Genomic DNA, 18788 nt, shown 5'->3' with positions numbered 1-18788 from the left:
TATTAGTGGAATCAGAGGGAATGCGTATAGAAGTCCCTGCGGCCACTGCTGATTTAACACATCTATCCCTGCTGGAGAGTCCCTTGGATTGAGGGAGTAGAACTTTTTTACCTTTGCATTTTTCTTCGTTGCAAACAGGTCGCGTATCGGCACTCCCCATTTCTCCTTTATTAAGTCGAAGGCCCAAGGGGCTAGGGACCATTCCCCTGGGTCTATGGTCTGACGACTTAGAAAGTCCGCCTCTAGGTTTCAAGACCCCTTCAGGTGAACTGCTTTGAGGGATATTAGGTTGTTTTCTGCCCTCTCGAATATTCTCCGTGCTAGATCCTGGAGTGGACTGTGATGAGCTCCTCCTTGATGCTGGATGAATGCCACTGCCGTCACATTGTCGGAATGTATCAGAACATGATGTCTTTTTGTGAGATGCTCTGATGCTTTTAGTGCCTTCCATACCGCCATTAGCTCCCTGAAGTTTGAGGATCTTTTTTGAATCGCCTGGCTCCATGTTCCTTGAAGCGACAGACCTGGAAGATGAGCCCCCCATCCTGTCGCACTTGCGTCGGTCGTTATCTCGACTAGGTTGGGTTGATGCCAGTATATTCCCTTCTCTAGATTTTCCTTTAGAAGCCACCAATGAAGAGACAACTTTATGTCTTTTGGAAGAAAGATTGTTTTGTCGAGGGACGTTTGTTTCTTGTCCCACTTGGACAGAATGAACTTCTGGAGTGGCCTTGAGTGGAACTGGGCCCATGCCACCGACTGTATGCAGGATGTCAGGTGACCCAGAACTGACATGGCTAGACGTATCCGGCAAGCTCTTTGACATACAAACTTTCTTATGAGAGTCTGAAGGTTTGATTGTTTCTCTGCTGGCAGGAAGGACATCTGGAGACGGGAGTTTAGTAGGGTTCCCAGGAAGACTTTTTTGTGACTGGGAGTTAAATTTGATTTCTCCATATTCTGGATCCACCACAGAGATTGAAGAAGTTGTAGGGTTCTGTGGAGGTGGGTCTGTAGGACAGACTTCCGAGTCGGCAATCACCAGAATGTAATTATCCCATACCTAGACGACAATCGCTTCCTCTCTGAGAATCGCCATCACTTCCAGAATCTTCTCCAAAGTCATGATAGGAGCAGAGGAGAGACCAAATGGTAGACACACAAACTGGTAATGAAAAATCTGTTTGTTGACCTTTATTGCAAACCTGAGATACTGTTCGGATGTCGGATGTATGGGTAGATGGTAGTAGGCATCCTTTAAATCTATAGTTGCCATGACAGCACCCTTTATTATTTGTGATGCTGTTTTCACCGTTTCCATTTTGAATTTCCTGTAGGTCACGAATCTGTTCAGTGGCTTTAGATTGATGATCGTGTGTGATTTTCCATTTGGTTTTTGGATTGAGAACAGGCGGGAATAGTGACCCTGACCTATCTGATCCTTTGGAACGGGACAGATGGCGCCTAGTTGGATAAGCTCTTGAACACCCTCCAGTATCTGACTCTGATGGCCCTGAGTTGTTACCACAAAACGAGAGGGGGGGGGGAGGGGGGAGGAGTTGAACTCTATTATATAAAACCTTGGTTGATTATCTGGGTTATCCAAGTGTTTGGGATTAGAGCACTCCATGTAGGGCCGAAGTGACAAAGTCTCCCCCCCACCCGTATGGCGTCATTGTTTGGTAGTGGATTTATCTTGGTTGGGGTTAAAGATAAAAAATTTTCCCCTACCCCCCTTATTGTAGGACCAGCGACCTGTTTTACTCTTAGTCTTTTGGGACTGGTCTGATCGTGATTGGCCACGAAAGGAAGATTTATTATGTTTGGGCTTATCTGTAGAAAGCACCTTCTTTCTATCCCCCGCCTTTTCTAGCATTTTGTCTAAGTCTGGACCAAAGACAAACTGACCGTGAAACGGGAGGGAACACAACTTATTTTTTGAAGCCATGTCTCCAGTCCAGGATTTCAGCCATACAACTCTTCTAGCAGAGTTGGCCAGAGCCGAAGCTCTGGCCGACATCTTAACTACTTCTGCTGAAGCATCCGCCAGAAAACTAGTGGCCATTTTAAGTACTGGTAGCGACTCTAATATTTTAGCTCTAGGAGTTTTGCCCTGGAGATGTATTTCTAGCTGGTCCAGTCATACGATTAGGGTTCTGGCTACACAAGTAGATGCAACATTTGGCCTTCGAATAGTTGTTACTACTTCCCAAGTCTTTTTTAGGAGACTCTCAGCTTTGCGATCCATGGGATCCCGGAGCTGGGTAGCATCCTCGAATGGAATAGAGGTGTTTTTTGCAACCTTAGCCACTGGAATATCAATCATTGGTACTGTATCTCAATCTGTACTGGCCTTTTCTTCAAAGGGGTAACGTCTTTTTAACCCTTTGGGAAGGACGGAGCTTTTTTTCTGGCTTAGCCCACTCGGATTTAATCATAGTATGGATATTTTCATGTACTGGGAAGGCAATAGGCTTACTGGAGGCAAGACCACCAAATATTTGATCTTGAATAGTTTTAGGCTTCTCCTCCTCAGTAATATTGAGGGTAGCTCTAATTGCTTTGATTAATTCCTGAGTGTCCTCTGGACTAAATAAATATTTCCTGGGGACACTAGAATCCTCCTCCATACACTCCCCTTCTTCCACATCACAGATAGGATTGTCATGGTCAGAGTTATACACATCTATGGCGAGATTAATTTCTTCATCCTCAGAATCAGAAATAATAGTTTTCCCACGTTTCCTTTTAGGAGGAGTGGAATGTCTTGTGGCAGATGGACCTGGATTAGAAGCAAGTGCCAAACGAATCTCATTCGAATCAATGTCTTTATATCTTGCATTAAGCTTGGAGATTCATTTCTAATAACTGAGGCAGAGCATCTGCTACACAGAGGATTATTGCCCACAGGATCCAAGTCTGTACCACATACTGCACACTTCCTTAGAGAAACATTAGATTTTTGTGCATTTTCATCCCTGTCATCCTACAAAAATAGGAGAAGGATGAGCATATATAACATTGTATATCAGCAGTAAGGCTTGCTGAGGCCATACTCACGATTCGGACGGGTGATTCCCTGTCAGAAGCTGAAGTGGCAGGAGAACTCATCTTGCTGCCTAGCTGCTGCAGGAGGGAGACCCAGCACAAGCGGTGTATAGGGGCTCCTAGTGCTGTGAGATAGACTGCTTCTCTTCCACAGTGTGGCAGGAGCCTGAATCTACCTGAACAGCACACTTGCTGGTTTGAATTTGGAGCCAGATAAGCGCCCTGCGTCACGTGATCACGCCCCCGGCTCCAGCGCGTACCGGAAGTGACGTACGCACCGGCGTGCTCCGTCCCTAGCACCGGGCGTCTTCGGCTTTATCAGAACGCCTACTCCGGATGCCGTAGCCGGTGCGGGCGTCCCCTGGATCTAGCCTGAGGCCGTCTGCAGGGGACGCAAAATTAGCTGGAGAGCTGCGATTCAGTTCCCGAGCGAGCGGTGGGCCAGCAAGGGGAAGGGGAAGGATAGCGCGCTCGCCCGATCCCCACCACCGTAAGTTTTAAACAACCGCCAGGACCCCGCAGAGCCCTAGCACCTCTCTGACTCCTGCTCCTGAAAGGGACAGGAAAAACACTGGTGTTTGGAGGAAGGGGTGGGGTTTTTAACCCATAGCTGCACCAGGACGTTATTTAACGTCCTCGTGCCGCTATGGGAGTTCAGAGGGGGGTCGCGCGGCGACCACCCTCTGAACTGCCGCGATCCCGGGTGCCGCGAGTAGCCCGGGCTCGCGGCTATTAGCGGGCACGGTCCGATCGCCGTGCCCGCTAATTAAGTACTTAGAAGCAGCTGTCAAAGTTGACAGCTGCTTCTAAATACTTGCGGTTACACATCCCTGGTGGTCTAGTGGGGGGATCGCCCCCCTGCGGCGCGATTGCGGGGGGGGCGATCCCTGCATCCATACCGGGCCGGGGTCTGCTCCGTAATGGCGCTGATCCCGGCTCGGCATTCTATTGCTTTTGGCTGCAGCAGCCAAAAGTAATAGAACACCGATCTCATGGATTCATGCAGTATAACTATACTGCATGGATCTCTATGAGAGATCAGAGTGCATATACTAGAAGCCCCCCAGGGGGGCTTCTAGTATATGTCTAAAGTAAAAGAAAAAAGTATTTTTAATAACACAAAACCCCCTCCCCTAATAAAAGTCTGAATCACCCCCCTTTCCCCATTTTATAAATAAAAATAAATAAATAAATTAATAAACAAACATGTTTGCTATCGCCGCGTGCGTAATCGCCCGAACTATTAATTAATCACATTCCTGATCTCACACGGTAAACGGCGTCAGCACAAAAAAATCCCAAAGTGCAAAATTGCGCATTTTTGGTCGCATCAAATCCAGAATAATTGTAATAAAAAGCGATCAAAAAGTCATATATGCGCAATCAAGGTACCGATAGAAAGATCACATCATGGCGCAAAAAATGACACCTCACACAGACCCATAGACCAAAGGATAAAAGCGCTATAAGCCCGGGAATGGAGCGATTTTAAGGAACGTATATTGGTTAACAACGGTTTGAATTTTATACAGGCCATCAGATACAATATAAGTTATACATGTTACATATCGTTTTAATCGTAACGACTTGAGGAACATGCATAACAAGTCAGTTTTACCCCAGGGCGAATGGCGTAAAAACACATTTCCCCCAAATAAAAGAAATGCGTTTTTTTTTTTCAATTTCACCACACATATAATTTTTTTCTGGTTTCCCGGCACATTTTAGGCAAAAATTACATCTGCCTTAGCAAAGTACAATTAGTTGCGCAAAAAATAAGGGCTCATTTGGGTCTCTAGGTGGAAAAATGCAGGCGCTATGGCCTTATATACACGAGGAGGGAAAAACGAAAACGCAAAAATGAAAACTGGCTGTGTCCCCTAAGGGTTAACCTCTCTGGTGTTTTTCCTGTCCCTTGAATTTGCTCCAATCCCAGGCTTATAGCGCTTTTATCCTTTGGTCTATGGGGCTGTGTGAGGTGTCATTTTTTGCGCCATGATGTGTTTTTTCTATCGGTACCTTGACTGCGCATATGCAACTTTTTGATCGCCTTTTATAAATTTTTCTGGATTTGATGTGACCAAACATGCGCAATTTTGCACTTTGGGATTTTTTGGCGCTCACGCTGTTTACCGTGCGAGATCAGCAATGTGATTAATAGTTCGGGCGATGACGCGTGCGGCGATACCAAACATGTTTATTTATTTTTACTTATAACATGGGAAAAGGGGGGGGGGGGGTGATTTCCACTTATATGGGGAGGAGCTTTTTTTTTTATTAATACTTTTTTTTTTTTTTTTACACATATACTAGAAGCCCCCCTGGGGGACTTCTAGTATATGCACACTGATCTCTCATTGAGATCTATGCTGTAAAGGTATACAGCATAGATCAATGAGATAGGCACTGGATTGCTTCCAGCTGCTGCAACCGGAAACAATCGAGTGCCGAGTCAAGATCAGCGCCACTAAGGCGCTGACCCCTGGAGGTAAAAGAGGTGTTTGGATCGCTCCTCTGGGACAACGTCTCGGGGGGGGGGGGGGGGGCAATCCACCCCACTACACCACCATGGATTGGGCTGCATGAGCTTTCAGATGCAGCTGTCAACGGAAAACTTGATCAGACCGTGCCCGCTCATAGCCGAGGCCCTGGGCTACATGCGGCACCCGGGACCATGGCGGTTCAGAGCGGGATCACCGCGCGGCCCCGCTCTGAACTCCCCGAGGTGGCTTAAATATGTGCCCTGTGTTGTTAAGGGTTTAAAACAAAAGGCTGTTGTTTTGAAATATTGGACCTTATTTGCTGTAAATGGCTGCGACCCACTCAATTTCAACAGTGTGTGAATATAGCCTTTGTGTTTTCCATGCACTCCCGGTTTTGGTTGAAAAATATTGGGCAAAAATACGGTGCGAGTACATAGCCTAAATGAAATTTTCCATTTAATCTTTTAATTACGCGATTTATGCATTGGGGCAGTAATGCAGAAATCTGCCTGTTCCTGTACATGAATGCCAGATAAATATTCATAAAGAAAAACTCTCTGACCTGTACAGAGTCTATCTAGAAAACTCTCCCAAGTCAACTCCAGAATACACGTTACTATTGTCCACATGGCTGTTGTAAAGTATATTTTATATACAGTGGCGCATTGGATTACGAGCATAATTCGTTCCGGGACCGTGCGTGTAATCCAAATCCACTCTTAAACCAAAGCAAATTTCCCCATAAATCACAGAAATGCAGACAATTGGTTCCACACCCAAAAATAATGATTTATTATTCTGAACAACATGTAAAACTAATGAAACAAACATTCAGAAACATCAGAATATGTTATAAGTTACTGTACAGTTATAGAGAGGATAGGAAACACAAGGGCTGACAGACGCTGCAGGGAGCATGAAGGAATGAGCAGGGCAGATGTGGGCACATATATGCAGAGCTCTCTGTCCGGGGAGAGAGGGGTAACAGCTAAGGAGAGATTACCTCCACATCCTGTCTACTGATGTAAGCCCCAGCCTGAAGTGGATCTGCTATGATTTGGAAGGTGAGGGAAACTTCCTGGGTCAGAGTACAGTGCTGTAGACCACATTGTGCAGACCATGCCCCTCCTCCACTTGCGCTCCCACCTAGTACAGGGAGATCTTAAACCAAAGCAATGCTCTTAAACCATGTCACAATTTTGAAAAACTGTGAGCTCTTAAACCAAAACGCTCTTAAACCAAGTTTCTCTTAAACCAAGGTACCACTGTACTTTATGTTGTTTAAAGGGGTATTCCGGGCAGGGGTTATTTTAAGGTTATGGCCGGGGAAGGGGTGGAAATAGAGGCTGCCGGTCACTTACCTGTTCCAGCGCAGAGTCAGGTCTCATGCCGCAGCTCAGACCAGATAGCGGAAGCCAGACGGGAGAACGGGGCGGCACAATCCGGGACACGGCGCTAGAACCAGGGAGGTAAGTGACCAGCGGCCTCTATTTCCACCCCCTCCCCGGCCATACCCTAAAAATAACCCCTGCCCGGAGTACCCCTTTAAGTAGACATGAGCATTTTCTGGAGAGAAAACAATCTTAACCATAGGTCTCCAGCAACCACTTACCGTATTATACAACGAATATGCTGCCAACACGTGAAATAAAGCCTGTTGCCTGTGAGAAGGAAAAACGAAAACTTTTAAGCAATATATCATTCAGGCAGCTTTAAAACAGATTTCATAAATTCCATCTAATTGGAATTTATGAGTGAAAAGCCATTTGCGGTGCTTTAATAAACTAACAAGAGGCTGAAAGGAACAAAGCATGTAAAATCAATATGAGAAGTACTGACAGCTCTGTTCAATAGAGTTTAGCCTGGAAGATATCCAGTGGCTGTACTTCAGCCATAGAGAACGTAATAAGTGGATCTATGATGATCACAAGCTATACACATTGCAATAACATTCAAGTCAACCAAATAGCTTCATTTAAAATGAATTTTCCTTGATGGATAAAAAAAAAGAGAGGGAGTTCCAATCTCATATTACTGCTTGTAAAACCAGGCATTGAAATAGCAAGCCTATTTTCATTGGCATTTTGCAAAAATTGGTCTGAAAGCTTCTCTGATCTTTGAGTATATAGAGGTTACCATTCGGGACACAACTTTAAAAAACACAAAGTTCAAGTACAACTCTATATAGCATCAATGGGAATGTATTTTATACGCTACAACATCATTGTGGATAAATAATCAGCATTTTTTCCTAGTACCCATGCATATAAAAATATTTGAATACAGGAGAGGGGAAAACACACACACACACACAAACACTAAGGGGGAGATTTATCAAAGGGTGTAAAATTTAGACTGGTGCAAACTGCTCACAGCAACCAATCACAGCTCTTCTTTCCTTCCCCCAGAGCTGGAAGCGGAGCTGTGATTGGTTGCAGTGGGTAGTTTGCACCAGTCTAAATTTTACACCCTTTGATAAATCTCCCCATAAATCTTTACTTTGATAGCGGAATACATTTTTAGATGAAGAAAAGAGCCTGGCATGGGGTCTTAAAAACTACATGAAGTCTTTGTAAGATTGACATTTATTGTCTATCCATGGAATAAGTCATAAACTTCCAATTAATAAGGGGGTTAAGCTGGTGGGCTTGTGTGTTTCTTTAGACTTCTACTGTTGTGTAACAAATGGATTCACTTTGATTTCATGCTAAACATGTTGTCTCGGCAAGCCGATCAATCTGATAGTGACAAGTACACATTTCTTGCTGGTATTCTGCAGAAACCACCAAGAGACTATTCTGCTATGCACTTCACAGTCCTGCACCACTGAAACATAAGCAGCTGTATAAAGAGCCTATGTTCTACTGTTTCGGACTTCTTATAGAGTTGTGCCCTGAATGTAACCGAATCATGTATTGTGAACCAGATTGTTAATTGTTCAGTGAACGTTGTAAACTGGACACAATTTGAGTGACAATGTAAGGTGTTCTATAGATCATGGATAAAGGGCTGCACATACTTAACACCATATCTATCTCTGAACATTATGTGGTCTCGAAACGTTCGGTTCACATCCAGATCAATCTGTCGAATATCAGGTGAAAGGTTTCTTGCTTTTCGTTTCAGAACCTAAGGATCAATGAAATATACAGCATATCAACAGAACACAAAATTTAGGTAACAACTGCTTAAAAGTCTACATCCAGTATATAATACTTTAACCCAGCATTATATTAGAGACTTTGGACTACTAAGCAGAGAGATAAATAGAAAAATGCAGCACACCAAATAACTAAATTTATTCTAACCAAATACACAGAGGAAAAAGCAGCGTTTCAGCTGCACCCAAATACAGCACTAGACAAAATAACGCAGCACCCCAGTGGGCCTGTGTTCAAAAGGTGCAGTATATTTCAATAAAGCAAACTTAATACAATGTTTTAATTCCTTCTCAATCATAAGAAAGGCCCTGAGAGGGGATTGAAACATTGTATGAATTCTGCTGTATTGGAATAAACTGCACCTTTTGAACACAAATCCACTGCAGTGCTGCAATATTTTGTCTATTTCTATTAAAAATAAATAAATAAATGATAGTTAAAGAGGAACTATCAGCAGGTTACACTAATTTAACCTGCTGATAGCTCCCTATGGCGCCCCAGAGATGCTGGGGAGGAAGGTATGCGTCTTACCTTCCTTCTCTGCGCCGGTCCCACACCTCTAATAGAGCTTTTGGCCGAAGATTACACCAACTAACAGTGCTGGACCGGAGCAGCGGAGGAAGGTAAGACACATACCTTCCTCCACCGTGTCCCAGCAGTCATAGGGGGCTATCAGCAGGTTAGATTCGTCTAACCTGCTGAGAGTTCCTCTTTAAAGGTCAGATGTATTTAGTGGTACTGCATGGTGGGACATTTTAAGGGTATTTTAAGGGGTACTCTGGCAATTCAGCAAAATTTCTACATTCTAAAGCTATTACAAAGATATATAACTTTGCAGTTGTAGTTCCCACTGGAGGTTTTAAATCTAGTACCTTTCTTATTACTGTCAGTCCCTGCTTGTCTCCGTCCCAGCACCATCTTGTCAGTTTAAAGTGATAAGTTGTCTGTTTAATTTTCACTATTACTTACACTGAGTCTTACAGACTTTATAATTAAACGGTAGATGTTTGCTTTGAATGTGATACTATCATGTTACATTCTTACACAAAACTTGGGTACACGAGGTACACATCAGCATATTGTTCTGCTAGTGTGCAGAATCATATTGCAAAACAGTTCACATAGGTGTAAACCAGACCTAAATCAGTATTTCAGGATTACTGGGGCCTAGAATTTTTAGATTCGCCACAAATCTCTGCCACATATATTTCAACGGATGCAACGTTGTAAAATCAGTAAAAGATTCATGCCGCCACTTTTAAATTTAGCCTAAAGACCAAAGCTGTTAAATAAGTAGTTACCGCGTATAGATCTTTTTTCTCGTCTTTTAATTTGGGGACTTCCAGTATTAGAGACCATACTTGACCTCGCAGTTGAAGGGGAATGCCTTTGTAAATTCTTCTGTGAAGCTTTATTTCATAAGGGGAAAAAACACATTTAAAAACAGTCCAAAAAACAAGAAAAAAAAAAAAAGACAGACCTATTAGGACTATGTACACACAAGCTGCACCCATGTAGTTTTTTCCAGTAACACTCTCATTACCAGCATTAGTGGTTTCCTTAGAGTGACTCTGTACCTACAATCTGACCACCCCAAACCACTTGTACCTTCGGATAGCTGTTTTTACTCCTAGATCTGTCCTGGGGTCCGGTCGGCAGGTGATGCAGTTATTGTTCTAAAAAACAAACTTTTAAACTGGCAGCCCTATGTCAAACAGCCGTGGCCTACAATATCTGTGCCCTAACTTTGCACCATCCCTCCGTCCCTCCTCCCCACTCTCTTCATCATTAGAAATGCCCCTAGAACATTTTCTCCCGTCTGAACAATGCACAGGTGCCTTAACGATCCAGCCCATGTGCCGTGCTGAAACAGGTGATGAATAGGAGACAATCTGCCTGGAGCATTCCTAATGATGAGGAGGGTGTGGAGGAGGGACAGAGAGGTTGTGCCAGCCTAATGCATACACAATGTAGGCCATGGCCGTTGGGCACGGGGCTGCCAGTTTAAGGCTATGTTCACACTACGTAAAAGTAGGGCCGTTGTATGCACATTGCCTCTCCTATGGGATCCCGGCCAGAGAGTATACACATCTTATATGCCCCGGCCGGGATCCCATGCAGCGCCACAAAGAACTGACATGTCAGTTTTCTGCGGCCACAATTTAATGAATTGCGGCCGTAGAAAAACCTGTCAGTTCACACAATGAAGCGAGCGGCTCCTGCCGCTTGCTTCATTGTGTGCTATGAGAGTTCTGATTCGGTCGCAAGGTGATGCGCCCGCATCAGAACACTGCGGCCAGAAAGATCATGCGGACGGTACTGCAGTACCGGCCGGGATGATCTTTGCAGAGACCGGCAATTCCGTGACCGTCTCTTACAGCGTGTGAACATAGCCTAAAAGTAACTGCATCACCTGCCGAACAGACCCCAGGACAGGTCTTGGATTAAAAGCAGCTATGCAAAGGTACAAGTGGTTTGGGGGAGTCAGATTGTGGGTACAGAGTCGCTTTAAAGGGTTATTTATCAGGAATAGCTCATATTTTCTCCTGAATTTCTTTTTAGCATAAGACATTGTACTACAGTTGCATCAATGAGTATCTTGATCCTACGCAGCTTTGGATCAATCTTAGTGTACAAAAATAAACTATAAAGAAAGGTGCAAAAACACCCTGTAAAAGAGAAGCCACAATCACTACCTTTTCTGTGTTCTTGTACTTGTCCCAGCTCTTCAACATTTTCAGCCATTTGGACGTTCTCTCAATTTCCAAAAATTTTTGCTGCAAAGACAAGAGTACATACACTGAAATTATTCAATGATGTTGACCCATTAGGTAATAGTGCATAATACTGTAGGCTTCACTTTATTGCAGTATTGTAAGGGGTAATCTGGTGTTAAGAAGGCGCATCATAGGTAACTTCACATAGGCAGCTCTATTTAACTATGAGTTCCACAAATATAAAGCCAATGTACCATCAGCACTTTATTTTTGGAACCACGGCTTGGTTCCCGCGTACGGAGCCATTCTATTCCCGGGCACTGGCCCGGGATGAAGCATTGGAGACAGGCCCGGGCCACCCCCACTGGGTGGAAACCCCCGCCCCTCTATAATGTGACTCCATTGATTCTAATGGAGCCATGTCATAGATGGACAGGGGTTTCCTCACTGGGGGCGGGCCAGCCTGTTCTATCCATGTGCAAAACGTAAAGCAAATGTACTAATGGTACATTCACTTTAACTTAGTTGAGACTTAGGAATTCACCATGCTCTACAGTTCACTGTAGCTTGTGAAGAGCTATAAATAAGTGATGAATAAACCACTTTAAAGTGATATGGAGGCTGTTTAATTTTCTTTCACCATTCACTAATACTGAGACTCAGTTTTACAGACTTTTTAATTAAAATGTAAAGAACGTGTGATTTGTATTTGGCACTTTCATGTTAAATTCATAGTTAGTTGTGTGGGCTAATTGTTATTCTCCATCCAGTTTTGCCAGATTCCTGACAATCTCATATTATGTAATTTATAAAATACAGTGGTTCCACGGTAAAAATGGTCTCAAGCATAACATTTCACAGGAAAATTTTAAAGACACCTTTAGGGGGGCGTTCACACGTACAGGATCTGCAGCAGATTTGATGGTGCAGATTTGAAGCTGCAGATTTGCTTTCAATCTGCAACTTCAAATCTGCTGCAGATCCTGTACGTGTGAACGCACACTCAAAGAATTTTTTAAGTTTATGCTTTGCATCTGGTGCAGAAACACTTGCTAGGCCTTTGTTAAAAATGTTCCTCAGTTTCTGGTCTACAACCTCTAAAGTTTAGCGTATAAGCTTTACATTCTCTCTACACTTGTACACAGACCATGTGATTCTCCCCTGCCTTCTGTTTGCCATCAAGCCCAGCTATTACCTGTAAGGACTGTAGCTAGTCCAATTTCATTATAATATTTAGGATATTGTCTCCATAGGCAAGACATTTGGGAAATGCATCCTTCTAAGCAGTCATCCCCATAAAAACACCAGACTGGACAATACTATTGAACTTTAACTTTGCCGGAAACAATTTGCTATAAGTAGGATATTCTGAGGCACATCTCCCCCACCCCGTTCTCTTGTTAGATTTATAGGAGAAAACACTTATCTTTTTAAACATAGTGTTTCTATAAAATAGAAAATAGTTATAGAAAATGGCTACAAATGTTTTCATACTGCATTACAAACAAAATATGCTAAAAAATTTATATCACAATAAAAAAGCATGTAAAGCATAATGACCACTGTCTGTACATACCCTGTCTACTGCTCCATCATGTATAGGTAGTTCTTCGTCACTAGAAGGGAGAGTAAATGAGACGTGAGATCCTACAATCCAACAAGCTGCATGGCATTCCCTTATCCAGATAGAGGCAGTATAAGCACGGACATTATTCCTCTCGGCACATCATATCCATCCTCTGCCTGCACACATACACTGACTAACTAAAAGCTAAAGGCTTCCCAACTGGAAGCTTACAATTATTAATGTATTAAAGTGCAAAGGTAGTTTATTTGGCTTTAACCCCCAAAACAATGCATTTTGAACAGGATCAGTCAGCCTGTCGAGTGCTGGAGAATAAGGGTAACCAAATAACGTGTAACTTCCCCAGACTTTGTCTTTATTTCCTGCACTCTCCCACTCATTATGCACAAATCTTAAACAGTTATAAGGAAGCTGCACATCAAGTAGTTCTTCAAAACGCAATGACTACTTTAAAGTGACTGTCACCTCCGCATTTTGACATCTGTACACAGGTGTAAAGGGTAAATTTAGCGTTTTTCATACCTTATTTTATATCATACCTCATGGTGCTTGTTCAAGTAAAAAGTCATCTTTTATCAACTGCAGATTGAGTTAAGTGGGCACGGCCTTGCGGCATTAGCGCCACTTAGCCCCGCCCACAACGCCACAGTTGGCCCCGCCCCCTCGCCGGCCATTGGAACAGGCTGGCCGAAAGGTCTAGACCCCACCCCCTTTACGTCGGCCAACCAATGGGTGTCAAGGGGGCGGGCCAATGGTACTGTTGTGGGCGGGGCTACAATCTGCAGTTGATAAAAGGGTACTTTTTACTTGAACAAGCACCATGACGTATGATATGAAGTTATGAAAAATGCTAAATTTACCCTTTACACCTGTGTAGAGATGTCAGAATGCACAAAGGGGGTAACAGTGTCACTTTAAAGCCAGAAGAAACAGACACAGGCATGAGGTCTTCTCTGACCAAGAGGATCCAAACTCTCCATGAAATGTTAGTCAAGAGTTTCTTCAGTTAAAAAGCCACAACAGCAAGTTAGTGTTTAGTGTAACCCCTTCCTTGCTGTGCAGCTGCTTTTTGCACACATAACCTGCTAAGCCAATGGATCTATAATAGAGATGAGCGAACCGAGTTCGGGTTCGAGTCCATCCGAACCCGAATGTTCGTTATTTGATTAGCTGGGGCTGCTGAACTTGGATAAAGCTCTAAGGTTGTCTGGAAAACATGGATACAGCCAATGACTATATCCTTGATTTCCAGATAGCCTTAGGGCTTTACCCAAGTTCAGCAGCCACCGCTAATCAAATGCCGAAAGTTCGGGTTCGGATCGACTCGAGCATGCTAGAGGTTCGCTCATCTCTACTCTAACAACCTTTTCCCCATTTTTTCACATCTCATCTATAGTAATGTACAGTGTAAATCATCCCCCAGCACTGTCAGCCTGTTGAGTCCAGTGCATATTTATTAGTGCTATGCCATGGCATAGCAGAGGAGCATAAGTGCTGCCCTGTGATTGGCCAGATAAGGAAAAGCAGGTGACTGTGTACTACTGGCAAGCAGTTCTGCTGTGGTCTCACAACATGAAGTGGAGAGAATGACATGGTTAGATAGCAGTTAGGACAATGAGACACATGGTGCAAGCATCAATGAGGCACTCCCAAGCCACTGATCTGCTGCAAGCTGTAATGCCTCCTTGCTCCCCCTCCATCCTGAACCCTGCTTGAGGCTTAGCATTCAATCAAGCCAGGGACAGGCTTGGGAGGGGGAGCTGAATGACATTCCAGGTTAAAGCTATTCTGGGGCTTGGGAAAGCACCTGAGACTTTGCACAGGGGAATAAAGGCATTTTCTATCTTCAAAAGCAAAGACTAATCCAGAAAAATGTACCAAGTGTCTCATTGCGCTAAGGCCCCTTTCACACATCTGCATATCCTGACTGTAATTGCTGATCAGCAGGAAAAAAAAAAAAAAACTGTTGGCAGAAAACGACCACTTGGTCCATCTAGATAGTATTTCCCTTCCTATTATCTTAGGACAGATATATGTTTATCCCAGACAGGTTTAAAGAGACTGTCACCTCTAACCCACCCTGCTCAAAACGCTAAACTAAAAGGCATCTGTAGGTAGGATAATCGATGCAAATTCCAAATCTGTAATTTGTAGCTTTCTACACCTTTGTATTTCACCATTGTAAGCCTACACACAGGGCATTTTGATGCATAGAGAAGACTCTTCAAAACAAGAATATATTGTACTATATCTACTGATAACTTAAAGTGTCACTGTCGTTAAAAAAAATTTTTTGGCAGAAATCAATAGTCCAGGAGATTAAGAAACTTTGTAATTGGATTTATTAGCCAAATATGCCATTATCTGCATGTAAAAAGCCTTTTCCCAGGTCCCCCCTCCTCTCCTTTCTGTCATCCACTGCTCAGAATCAGGAAATCTCGACTGTTTTTTGTCAGTCGGATCTGTCTGGTCTATGGAGAGAGGAGAGGAGCGAAATTAGCAGCAGAGAGGAGAGAACAAAGGATTGCTCAGAGGGAGCTATTCACAGTGCTATTCAGAGGTCAAAGAGATCAGTGGTCACTGTCAGAGGAGAGAGCCCATGATGTAAATGTGAATTAAAGGGGTAGTGCGGCGCTCAGAAATTATTCACAGAACACACTTTACAAAGTTAGACAACTTTGTAATGTATGTTATGTCTGTGAATCGCCCCCTTCCGTGTCCCCCCACCCCCGTACGTGTACCCGGAAGTGTGGTGCATTATACATTACCTGATCCGTGCCGCGCCCGTCCGCCAACTTGTCCCACGACATCATCTTTGGACGAACGGTCGAAGCACTCCGATTGTCCCGAGTGCCGGACGCCCTCTGCCGCGTCATCAGATGCTCAGCCGCGATTGGCTGAGCATAACTGTGCTCAGCCAATCGCGGCTCAGCGGCTGATGACGTGGCAGAGGGCGGTCGGCACTCTGGACGATTGGAAAGCTTCGGCCGTCCTTCCGAAGAAGACGTCGTGGCACAGAAGATCGGGGACGGGGGTCGGCACGTGACAGGTATGTATAATGCACCACACTTCCGGGTTCACGTGCGGGGATGGGGGGACACAAGCAAGGGGGCGATTCACAGACATAACATACATTACAAAGTTGTCTAACTTTGTAATGTGTGTTATTCTGTGAATAATTTCTTAGCGCCGCACTACCCCTTTAACTCTTTGTTGTCCTGTTTTGCTGCCTCTACTTTCTCTTCAAACAGTTTTTCCATGATAAAAATTCATTTTTTGGCTAATAAATCCAATTACAAAGTTTCTTAAAATAGCCTGTACTATTGATTTCTGCAATAAAAATTTTAACGACAGTGACACTAAGTTTAGCGGGTGTTTTGGAGTCCCTTTAAATTCTGTTATTGTAGATTTACCAACCACATTTGCTGAAAGTTTGTTCCAACTCTTTAAAGGGGTTGGCCACTTTATAGTAAAACAGTTCAGTGTACAGTATTAAGTGCACTCACTGTGTATACTGACAGCAGCTCCCTGTGTACCTCATAGAGCTAAAATCAGACTCCCCTCCTCCAGGCTGGGCTGCCCTGCTCTGTGGTGTTTTGGTCCATAAGATTGCTTGCATGGATGAGCATGTGACTAGGCCCCGCCCCCCAGTGTCCACCACTGAGCCTGTTTTTGCCTATGGAGGACACTGGGGGCGGGGCATGGTCACATGCTCCTCCATGTCAGCCATTTTATGGACAGAAACAACAGAGCAGAGCAGCACAGCCTGGTGAAGGGGAGTCTGATTTTAGCTCTATGAGGTACACAGGGAGCTGCTGTCAGTATATACAGTTACTAATACTTTGTACTGACCTATTTTACTATAAAGTGGCCAACTCCTTTAAGTAATAATTTCTCACATTGCTTCTGATTTTTTTCCCCCACCAACTAACCTCTCACTGTGTCCTCTCATTTTCAGGAAAAAAAATTGAATTCAAGAACACTTTCCTCCTGAAGCTTATTTAGTCCTTTAATATATTTAAAGGTTTCGATCATGTCCCCCTTTCTCTTCTTTCCTACAGACTATACAGATTTAAATCCTTAAAGGAAAAGGAAATGTATAAAATGTATTTTTTAATATGTTATTACATAAGGAAAGTTAGACAAATTCCTAATGTACACTAATTATGGGAAATGCACGTATAGCACTATTTTCCTCAATTAAGTAGATCAGACAGGCTTCAATTTCTCTAAAAAAAATTTTAACTCAAGACCCGGTCTATACCTGACGGGTCCAGCAGGGGGCACAGTATATGTAGAAATGACATAAATGCTAAGTTATCATTTTTTACATGTAATTTCTACATATACTGCGCCCCCTTCAGGTATAGACCGGGTTGTGGAATCACAAGAGAAATTGAAGCCTGCCTGATCTACTAAATTGAGGGAAATGGTGCTGAATGTGCATTTCATATAATTAGTGTACATTAGGAATTTGTCTAACTTTGCTTATGTAATAACATATAAAAAAATACATTTTGGCTGGAGTTGTCCTTTAACCCTTTGAGGACCAGGCCCAAAATGACCCAGTGGACCGCGCAAATTTTGATCTTAGTGTTTCCGTTTTTCCCTCCCCCCCTTCTAAGAGCTCCAGCACTTTTAGTTTTTTGTCTACAGGCCATGTAAGGGCTTATTTGTTACAGGAATAGTTGTACTTTGTAATGGCGTCATTCATTTTACCATAACATGTATGATGGAATTCCAAATATATTATTTATGAAGATATAAATTGGTGAAATCGCAAAAAAGAATGCAATATGGTAACGTTTGGGGGGGTTCCTGTGTCTACGTAATGCACTATATGGTAACAGCGACATGACACTATTACTCTATAGGTCAGCCCGAACACAACCATATGCAGGTTACACAGATTCTCTAATGTTATATATTTTTTTTAAATGAAATCCTTTTTTTTGGCAATTAATTATAAATAAAATGGGACTATTGTGACGCTTATAACGGTTTTATTTTTTCACCTACGGGGCTGTATGGGGTGTCATTTTTTCCGCCATGATCTCTAGTTTTTATTAATACCATATTTGTGAAGATCGGACGTTTTGATCACTTTTTATTATTTTTTTTATATATATATATATAATGTAACATAAAATCGGTAATCCGTGCACTTTTTTCCCTCTTTTCGTGTACGCCGTTTACCGTTCGCAATGACGCTTGTTATATTTTAATAGATCGGACAATTACGCACGCTACGGTATATTATATGTTTATCTATTTATTTATTTTTATATGTTTTATTTATATAATGGGAAAGGGGGGTGATTTCAACTTTTATTGGGGGAGGGGTTTTGGGGTCGTGTGTTAGTGTTTTTAACTCTTTTTTTTTTTACACATTTGAAGTCCCTTTGGGGGACTTTTACATTCACTACTTGGATTTTTACACTGATGAATGCTATGCCATAGGCATAGCATGATCAGTGTTATCGGCGATCTGCTCATTGAGCCTGCCTGTGCAGGCTCAGTGACCAGAGCGCCGATCGGACCGCACGGAGGCAGGTGAGAGACCTCCGGCGGCCCGTTTTACCGATCGGGACCCCCGCAGTCACACTGCGGGGGTCCCGATCGGTAAGTGACAGGGGACTCCCCCTGTCACTCACACTTAACCGCAGCGTGTCATTACCGGTGAGGTCCCGGCTGCTGATTGCAGCCGGCCCCCACCTGCTATGAAGCGCGCTCCGCTCCGGAGCACGCTTCATAGCGGGAGAAACACCCAGGGCGTACAGTTACGCCCTAGGTC

The 18788-nt window shown here is 43.5% G+C and overlaps 1 protein-coding gene across 1 annotated transcript in view; it reads right to left on the bottom strand.

Moving 5' to 3' along the window:
* Positions 1-18788, bottom strand: part of USP6NL (USP6 N-terminal like) — a 128736-nt gene that overhangs the window by 31239 nt on the left and 78709 nt on the right. Inside the window, exons 4-8 of the mRNA XM_069978740.1 lie at positions 12986-13025; positions 11389-11469; positions 9994-10101; positions 8551-8660; positions 7144-7192 (exon numbers count right to left, since the gene is read on the bottom strand). Coding sequence (XP_069834841.1) covers positions 7144-7192; positions 8551-8660; positions 9994-10101; positions 11389-11469; positions 12986-13025 — 388 coding nt within the window. The remainder of the gene's footprint in view (positions 1-7143; positions 7193-8550; positions 8661-9993; positions 10102-11388; positions 11470-12985; positions 13026-18788) is intronic.

The sequence above is a fragment of the Dendropsophus ebraccatus genome, chromosome 1 (assembly GCF_027789765.1).
Source record: "Dendropsophus ebraccatus isolate aDenEbr1 chromosome 1, aDenEbr1.pat, whole genome shotgun sequence".
Taxonomy (NCBI): Eukaryota; Metazoa; Chordata; class Amphibia; order Anura; family Hylidae; genus Dendropsophus; species Dendropsophus ebraccatus.
The sequence above is the reverse complement of the archived record's forward strand: the minus strand, read 5'-3'. Positions and strand labels throughout refer to the sequence as shown.